Below are 9,863 nucleotides of genomic sequence, written 5' to 3' on the forward strand. Positions count from 1 at the left end.
GCTGATGGTGATCTTGTTCTCTTTCCCTGTGGACTTGTCTACCGCTGTCACGTTCAGGATACCGTTGGCGTCCACGTCGAAAGTCACTTCGATCTGTGGCACTCCACGAGGAGCTGGTGGAATGCCACTCAGATCAAACTTGCCCAACAAATTGTTATCCTTGGTCATGGCTCGTTCGCCCTCGTACACCTGAATCAGGACACCTGGCTGATTGTCCGAATACGTAGTGAAGATCTGAGAATGTTTGGTGGGAATTGTGGTGTTGCGCTTGATAAGCACCGTCATCACTCCTCCAGCTGTCTCAAGACCCATGGAAAGTGGAGTCACATCAAGAAGTAACATGTCCTTCACAGTGTCTGACTGATCGCCACGTAAGATGGCTGCCTGAACTGCAGCGCCGTAAGCAACAGCTTCATCTGGGTTGATGGACTTGTTCAGTTCCTTTCCGTTGAAGAAATCTTGAAGCAGTTTTTGCACTTTGGGGATGCGTGTGGATCCGCCTACCAACACGATTTCGTGGATGCTTGTCTTGTCTAACTTGGCATCTCGTAGAGCTTTCTCCACGGGTTCTAAAGTTCCTCGGAAAAGGTCCGAACAAAGTTCTTCAAACCTTGCACGAGTGATGGAGGTATAGTAGTCGATTCCCTCGAAGAGCGAGTCGATTTCCAGACTAGCTTGAGTGGAGGAAGAGAGAGTTCGCTTGGCTCGTTCACAAGCGGTTCGAAGACGTCGAAGTGCCCGTTTGTTGCTCGTCACATCTCTTTTGTATTTCCTCTGGAACTCTTGAACGAAATAAGTAACCATTCTGTTATCGAAGTCTTCGCCTCCCAAATGCGTGTCGCCAGCTGTTGCCTTCACTTCGAACACTCCGTCGTCGATGCTCAGGATGGACACGTCGAAGGTGCCGCCTCCCAAGTCGAAGATCAGCACGTTTCGCTCTCCCTGTCCCACGCTCTTCTTGTCCAGTCCATAAGCAATGGCGGCGGCTGTTGGTTCATTGATGATCCTGAGAACGTTGATGCCAGCGATGGTTCCTGCGTCCTTGGTGGCTTGTCGCTGGGAGTCGTTGAAGTAGGCGGGGACCGTGATCACGGCGTCCTTCACAGCCTTCCCCATGTAGGCTTCGGCTGTCTCCTTCATCTTGGTCAGCACCATGGACGAGATCTCCTCGGGGTTGAAGCTCTTGCTTTCTCCCTTGAATTCCACTCTCAACTTGGGTTTTCCGCCCTCGTTGACCACAGCGAAAGGCCAGTGCTTCATGTCACTCTGGACAGTTGCATCCTCGAACTTGCGACCGATGAGGCGTTTGGCATCGAACACCGTGTTGGTTGGGTTCAGAGCCACCTGCAAATAGAATTGGCGATTCAGCTTACGTTCTTGTTTTACATCAGAAATAGCGGGAGTATCTTTTGATGTTCCGAATACGGGCGTGTGATCTATAGTGGCAAAAGCATGCAGTCAAGTATTTAGCTTGGGATGGAAGAGAAGGGGTCAGTTGAAATACTACGGATTCGCCTAACCTTCACAACACTAGAAAACTTTTAATCAGCATTATGAGCATCGTTGTTGCTTACAGAATATTACTCGTAACATTATGCTTGTTTTTATTGCATGTGAAATAATATATATTGTTAAAGTACAGAAAATATATAATAAAGTGAAAGTAAAACTACTCTGTGCTATGCTGGAATAACACAATTTTGATCACGAAGAATCCCCTGTAGCAGATACATATAAAAGTCTAAGTTCTTACCTGATTCTTGGCGGCGTCTCCGATGAGTCTCTCGACGTCGGTGAAGGCCACGTAGGAGGGCGTGGTCCTGTTGCCCTGGTCGTTGGCGATGATCTCGACCTTGCCGTGCTCGAACACGCCCACGCACGAGTACGTCGTGCCCAGGTCGATGCCGATAGCTGGAGCTGCCATTCTGAACGAAGGAAGAGAGTATTTATAAGAATATCGCACTGGATTTCCTTATAACACTTTGCACAATTTCAATTACAAACCACTATAAACTATCATAAACATAAACTCGACAAATGAGTAATATATCGTCAATTCTTTTCTTTCAACAAATATTCTCGACATTACTCTTATATATCTCAGCGTGAAATAATCTCACCATTCAAATATGAAACAAACCTTTTCAAACACTGAAATTGAGCGCACTAAGAGACTGCACGATGTCCTCGACTGTGAAGCTCGCACGGGACTCGAGACGATTCCTCACTGATGCTTGTTGGGTCGCTCGGCTGCTTGAGTTCTGGCGAGTCTGGGCTGCGAGCGAGATTATATAGACGCCCGTTTTCTCTGGAACCTCCCATTCGCGTCCGGAAGAATCTCGTTGCTTCGTAGATTTGGAAATGCTTAATGCAGGTATCCAATTCACACGATGTATAATGGACGATTATATATGATCTGGTATAATCAGATTGCAGAGATGGATGATCTATAGCTTGTGTTGTTATGATTACGCATTGTTATGTTGTGGAAATTCCGGAAATTTCCAGAGAAAATGGAAGAACTTATATCGTGTCAGTGTTTATCAAAGAAAGTATTGAATTGTGTGGTTTATAGAATAAAAGATATATTACAATTATCGCATATTATGCATATCTCTTGTCATTTCCATGCAACCTGGATTGGCTACAAATGCCTTAAAAGGAAGCCGTTTCTAGATGCTTCGCACATCGGTGTTCCATATAGGTATATCCGATATAAGAACCCAGTTTATGACAAAATCTTACCTTAAATTTATGCATTGAGTCCTCACTAAATTTTACTATTCGGAATCTTCATCTTGTTATCCAAATAACTTTCAGGCGAATTTGACAGAGATATAAGCCTACCTGAGAAATTCACAATGAATATTCCTTCGAAAATTACAACGAATATTACTTTCTATATTTGCGGAGAAAATGTATAAAAGAAAATCATGATTATTATGATTTCAGAAGCAAGACTCACATACCAAGTATGACGTTCTAGTAAATTCGAACGTAACGGATGAATCTATTTCTTTCTTTTTTCTCTTACTGAAATATTAACCTCAGAATTTACAGATGATGAGTCTTCGATCATTCTGGAATCCATTTCATGCGAAACAGAGAAACTAATGATTATTGTTATGCCCGAAACAACTCTTGAGATTTGGAATTCTAAGATATTGTTACCGACGCTTAGTGTTTTAAGCCGGGGGTATTTAAGCTCTTTCTCTGGGGGTGGGGGTGGGGGTAGAGATCGGCGAGCGAGGTGAGCACAGTCAGAGTGAGGGAAGCTGCGAATTTCACTTTATTTTTTATTTACTTTTTTTTTCATTCTTTTTGCAAAATGAGTTACTCTAGGAGCATTTCAAAGCATCGGCCAGAACTATGAAGGTATAATTTTGGCAAAAAATAATTGTTGGAATGTCGTTCTTGCGGGGGAGATGGGGGACAAGCCTTACCTTGATGGGGTAGTCGGAGTCTTGGGGGGGAAGGGGGGGAAGATGCACCCTCCCCCAGCCCCTCCACAAATGACGACCCTGGTTACAAGAGTGATATGATGCCATCTTTCGTTATCCACGCGATACTTCCCTTGCTAGAACGTCTTTTGTTATTGTCTTGCCTATGAAATCAGGATGCAAAGACGCACCGATTCTGGATATATAGTTCTGTCCTGTTTGCCCGTCATTTCCTCCAAAATCCTCCAACAAGGTTTTTGAAATCTGGTCGTAAGAAAAGCGCGGGAAATCGAACCAAATGACACGCTTGGTCACGCGACCCATTCGCTCAGCGTCTCCAGCCTCACTTTTGAGGTCAAAGGAATTATTTTGTCCTAAGGAGAGTATCCTTCTCTCACCCTTCTGAGGACTCTTCCAATCTTGCCGGTCTGTTATTGTATCTTTCCGTGACATTTAAGACGGAAACCTAGTATTGTGTTGGATATCCAAGCATACCATTCGGTCACTTATAGCACTATCCAAACACGACCCCCTAGAATTCCATATTTCAGGATTTGTTTCAAGCAACGCAATAATCATTGATGGAATGGATTATCTAATGGCCTGTGGTTTATGGTGTTTCAGAAAACGAAATGTACCACAGGATCTTTCTTTAAACATATATATATATATATATATATATATATATATATATATATATATATATATATATCCTTTTCTCTATCTAAATATGTATGTATACATACATAAACACACATGTAAATACATATATGCCATACATATATACATATTCATATATGTCAAACGTATATATATATACATATATATAAATACAGTACATACATATATATGTATATATACATATACATATATAGATATATAGGCATGCATATATACATACATATATATATATATATATATATATATATATATATATATATATATATATACATATACATATACATACACACATACATTTCTATGCATAGGAAAAATAAGCCTCTTTATATGAAAAAAAACAAAACATGAAACATGCTCTATGTGACTGCCATTGAGTTGAAAACATTTCAGTTCCTGTCCTCCACTGATGAAGAACACGTTCAAACACAGCTTGCAATGCTTGCTATGCTTGCAATGTCGTATATTCATATACATGAAAGAGCGTGCACAGACGGGTTCGTGTGTGTGTTATTTTCCAGATAATTCAATGTGTAATAATAATAATAATGATAATAATAATAATGATAATAATAATGATATTGATAATGAAATGATAATAATAATGAAATAATAATAATAGTGAAATAATAATAATGATAATGAAATAATAATAATAATGAAATAATAATAATAATGAAATAATAATAATAATGAAATAATAATAATAATGAAATAATAATAATAATGCAATAATAATAATAATAATGAAATAATAATGATAATGAAATAATAATAATGAAATAATAATAATAATGAAATAATAGTAATAATGAAATAATAATAATAATGAAATAATAATAATAATAATGAAATAATAGTAATAGTGAAATAATAATAATAATAATGAAATAATAATGATAATGAAATAATAATAATAATGATAATAAAAAAAAAAAAAAAATAATAATAATAATAATAGTTTGCGCCACAGAATCACCCGTTTTCTATCGAATTTACTAGAACGTCGTTTCTGCTTTAGTCGCGATTCTGAAATCATATGTTCTTGAATGATATATATAACATACATGTGTACACTATTTTTTTTTCTTTTGTGTATTTTCACAGTAAAACTCCGAGGGAATATTCGTAGTAAATTTCGAAGGAATATTCATTGTGAATTTCCCAGGTAGGTAAATATCTCGTCCAAATTCACCTGAAAACAGTTATTTGGGTAACAAGATGGAGATTCCGAATAGTAAATTTAAGTAAGGATTCATTGTAAAAAAGATTTAACACAAACTCGGTCCCTAAAACGGATATTCTTATATGAAACACCAGTAATCGAAGCATCTAGAAACGGTTTCCTTTAGAGGCATCAACAGTCAGTTAATGAAATAATAATATGTACATAATTCTAGATGACTAAAACATTTTCTTACTAAAGATATTCATAGATATCTATATTTTCGTTTATGAATTACAGAGGCGACAGTTTAAGTTCATTCGTTTCCTTTAGAAATTTCCAGAATAATAAAACCAGAACAGTTTGTAATGCTAACAACAAATCATCAATCACTACAGTTATTTTACCAGATCTTATGCAATTAATCATACAGCTACATCTATACAGGAACTATGAATTGAGTCTCTGTATTCATATTTTCTTAATCAACAGAGCAACGAGATTCTTCCAGACGCTCATGGGAGGTTCCATAGAAAACGGGCGTCTATATAATCTCGCTCGCAGCCCAGACTCGCCAGAACTCAAGCAGCCGAGCCACCCAACAAGTATCAGTGAGGAATCGTCTCGAGTCCCGTGCGAGCTTCACAGTCGAGGACATTGTGCAGTCTCTTAGTGCGCTCAGTTTCTGTGTTTGAAAAGGTTTGTTTCATGTTTAAATGGTGAAATTATATCTCGCTTATATATATAGGAGTAATGTCGAGAAGAATATTTGTTGAAAGAAATTAATTGACGATATATTACTCATTTGTCGAGTTTACGTGTATGAAAGTTAATAGTGGTTTGTTATTAAAATTGTGCAAGGTGTTTTAAGGGAATCCAGTGCGATATACTCATAAATACTCTCTTCCTTCATTCAGAATGGCAGCTCCAGCTATCGGCATCGACCTGGGCACGACGTACTCGTGCGTGGGCGTGTTCGAGCACGGCAAGGTCGAGATCATCGCCAACGACCAGGGCAACAGGACCACGCCCTCCTACGTGGCCTTCACCGACGTCGAGAGACTCATCGGAGACGCCGCAAAGAATCAGGTAAGAGTTTAGATTTATATGTATCTGCTACAGGGGATTCTTAGTGACCAAAAATGTGTTATTCCATCATAGCACAGAGTAGTTGTACTTTCACTTAATTATATATTTTGTATATTTTAACAATATTATATATTACTTCACATGCGATAAAAACATAAGCATCATGTTACCAGTAATATTCTGTAAGCAACAACGATGCTCATAATGCTGATGAAACGTTTTCTAGTGTTGTGCAGGTAGCAGCAGGCTAGGCGAAGGGATGTACGATCCGTAGTATTTCACCTGACTTCCCTTCTCTCTCATACCAGGATAAATACTTTATTGCATGCTTTTACCACCATAGATCACATACCCGTATTCGACACCTAAAAAGATACTCCCGCTATTTCTGATGTAAAACAAGAACGTAAGCTGAATCGCTAAATCTACTTGCAGGTGGCTCTGAACCCAACCAACACGGTGTTCGATGCCAAACGCCTCATCGGTCGCAAGTTCGAGGATGCAACTGTTCAGAGTGACATGAAGCACTGGCCTTTCGCTGTGATCAACGAGGGCGGAAAACCCAAGTTGAGAGTGGAATTCAAGGGAGAAAGCAAGAGCTTCAACCCTGAGGAGATCTCGTCCATGGTGCTGACCAAGATGAAGGAGACAGCCGAAGCCTACATGGGGAAGGCTGTGAAGGACGCCGTGATCACGGTCCCCGCCTACTTCAACGACTCCCAGCGACAAGCCACCAAGGACGCAGGAACCATCGCTGGCATCAACGTTCTCAGGATCATCAATGAACCAACAGCCGCCGCCATTGCTTATGGACTGGACAAGAAGAGCGTGGGACAGGGAGAGCGAAACGTGCTGATCTTCGACTTGGGAGGCGGCACCTTCGACGTGTCCATCCTGAGCATCGACGACGGAGTGTTCGAAGTGAAGGCAACAGCTGGCGACACGCATTTGGGAGGCGAAGACTTCGATAACAGGATGGTTAATCACTTCACTCAAGAGTTCCAGAGGAAGTTTAAGAAGGATCTGAGCTCCAACAAACGCTCACTTCGACGTCTTCGAACCGCTTGTGAACGAGCCAAGCGAACTCTCTCTTCGTCCACTCAAGCCAGTCTAGAAATTGATTCTTTGTTCGAGGGCATTGACTTTTACACTTCCATCACACGTGCAAGGTTTGAAGAACTTTGTTCGGACCTTTTCCGAGGAACTTTAGAACCCGTGGAGAAAGCTCTACGAGATGCCAAGTTAGACAAGACAAGCATCCACGAAATCGTGTTGGTAGGCGGATCCACACGCATCCCCAAAGTGCAAAAACTGCTTCAAGATTTCTTCAACGGAAAGGAACTGAACAAGTCCATCAACCCAGATGAAGCTGTTGCTTACGGCGCTGCAGTTCAGGCAGCCATCTTGCGGGGAGACGAGTCTGAAGTGGTGAAGGATATGCTACTCCTTGACGTGGCTCCCCTTTCTCTGGGAATTGAAACGGCTGGCGGAGTGATGACGGCCCTCATCAAACGCAACACCACAATTCCCACCAAACATTCTCAGATCTTCACCACATACGCGGACAATCAGCCAGGAGTAATGATTCAAGTGTACGAGGGCGAGCGAACCATGACCAAAGATAACAACCTGCTTGGCAAGTTCGATCTGAGTGGCATCGCCCCGGCTCCACGCGGAGTACCACAGATCGAGGTCACGTTCGACATCGACGCCAACGGTATCCTGAACGTGACAGCGGTAGACAAGTCCACAGGGAAAGAGAACAAGATCACCATCAGCAACGACAAGGGTCGTCTGAGCAAAGAGGAAATCGAGAGGATGGTGAACGAGGCACAATCGTATCGGGAAGAGGACGCTAAGCAACGAGATCGCATTGAAGCCAAGAACCGACTGGAGTCACTTTGTTTCAGCGTCAAGTCGTCCATCAATGATTCTGCAGTGGCTGACAAACTGTCAGCCGAGGAAAAGCGCAGTGTGGAAGAGAAAGCAGAGGAAACGCTGAAATGGCTGGATAACAACCAGCTGGCAGAAAAGGAGGAGTACGAGCATAAGATGAAGGAGCTGGAAGGAGCGTGGCGACCTCTTGGAGGCAAAATTCATGGTTCAGGAACAGGGTCCTCAGGCAGCGGTCCAACTGTTGAGGAAGTCGACTAATTTCCTAATGTGATAAGTACAGTCTCTCTATCGGATCACAATGTAGCCTATATGAGACTGGCTTAAGTATATGTAATGGATTACTAGTCTCTTTGTGTACCTGCATGACCTGTAATGGTTATACAAAGCATTTCTCATCTAAACGGGCTTACCCTATTATTGTACAATAATTAAGTGTAGAAATATGTAGAAAGCATAAGATAATGTTAATGTGACTTTATGTATAAATAACTGTAAGCTATGATTTTTTGTATTCTAAATGTACACCTAATTTTTCATGCTCATATGACTGTATACTTCATCATAAAGCATTCCCTTTGAAAATGTACAATACGATGTGATATGTGAATAAATATACTTATTATATGACCTAATCTTTCCCTTTTCCTGAAGCATCTCCACAGCCAAATGTCCCTGAAAGACAATGTTGCACTGAACCTATTATCAAACAGAAAGCGTTGCACGAAACTACGGATGTCTTAATTACACTTCTTTAATAAAGGTAGTCTTACGACGTATATTTGCCCATTCCAAAATAATTGAAATAAAAACAAAAATTAAGATAAGTATAATGATAGATGTAAACAGACCCACTGACATCGAGCAGTACTCACGTCGATAAATCAATATCGTATTCATTAACACTGCTTTCACTAATTATATCCACCCCCCAAATTTGGTCAATAATATCTGCGTTGGATTCTCTCTCAGTAGGAATATAACCGGGTTTTATATATCTTTTGAAGATATACACTGTGTTTATCTAAAACTTACATATATTGTTCGAATATCAGTTGGGCGGGAACTATATATACAAGGTCAATATAAGTACTTCGCTATTTATATACGTATATACATGGATGCACATACACACACACATGTATGCATATACATGTCATATATTATCTTTAATTAGAGACAGGAACATTAATGTCAGCTGCAATAGACTCTGAGGAACAATAATCAAAATTATAGGTGATTGAACCGAAAAGATGTGTTGTTTTAGACTTTTTTCTTCCCAAGAAGATGGCTGTTAAGTAAAGAACCCAGTACATGGGAGAACTCAATGCACTGACAAATGAGGTCCTTATAGAGTGAAGTAATCGCGTAGAAGAATATATATCAAAAGAACTAAACAAAAATCTCCCAAAATTGATGCAGTTAAGGAGATCTAACGGAATGTTGCATCAGGAGGTACGGCATGAATTTCCCCAAAGTCCGTGAGACATGAAGGTCAGACATGTGTCACCAGTGGATCTTGCTTTGCGAAATCAGTACTGATGATCAGAGAGCAAAGTGAATTTCGAAATGATACACGAAAGGGAAAGATGGATTCC

The 9,863-nt window shown here is 40.4% G+C and overlaps 2 protein-coding genes across 2 annotated transcripts in view; one reads left to right on the top strand and one right to left on the bottom strand.

Moving 5' to 3' along the window:
* Positions 1–2,266, bottom strand: part of LOC113825747 (heat shock 70 kDa protein cognate 4) — a 2,712-nt gene extending 446 nt beyond the window's left edge. Inside the window, exons 1-3 of the mRNA XM_027378580.2 lie at positions 2,141–2,266; positions 1,754–1,925; positions 1–1,344 (exon numbers count right to left, since the gene is read on the bottom strand). The exon at positions 1–1,344 is cut by the window's left edge and continues 446 nt beyond it. Of these exons, the coding sequence (XP_027234381.2) occupies positions 1–1,344; positions 1,754–1,924 (1,515 nt within the window). The 5' untranslated portion in view covers position 1,925; positions 2,141–2,266. The remainder of the gene's footprint in view (positions 1,345–1,753; positions 1,926–2,140) is intronic.
* Positions 2,267–5,859: 3,593 nt separating this feature from the next.
* On the top strand, positions 5,860–8,891 carry LOC113825748 (heat shock 70 kDa protein cognate 4-like). The gene is made up of 3 exons (XM_070131865.1): positions 5,860–5,982; positions 6,201–6,372; positions 6,808–8,891. Exons 2-3 carry the CDS (start codon positions 6,202–6,204, stop codon positions 8,524–8,526), a joined length of 1,890 nt encoding a protein of 629 aa, XP_069987966.1. The 5' UTR covers positions 5,860–5,982; position 6,201; the 3' UTR covers positions 8,527–8,891.
* Positions 8,892–9,863: the final 972 nt, after the last annotated feature.

This window comes from Penaeus vannamei, chromosome 17, assembly GCF_042767895.1.
Source record: "Penaeus vannamei isolate JL-2024 chromosome 17, ASM4276789v1, whole genome shotgun sequence".
Lineage (NCBI taxonomy): Eukaryota > Metazoa > Arthropoda > Malacostraca > Decapoda > Penaeidae > Penaeus > Penaeus vannamei.

What these genes read in the sequence shown, in the direction of transcription:
- LOC113825748 (XM_070131865.1), top strand. Translation starts at nt 6,202, where the DNA reads ATGGCAGCTCCAGCTATCGGCATCGACCTGGGCACGACGTACTCGTGC. An exon ending in GAGACGCCGCAAAGAATCAG is followed by an intron (nt 6,373 to 6,807) that starts GTAAGAGTTTAG and finishes ATCTACTTGCAG; the next exon opens with GTGGCTCTGAACCCAACCAA.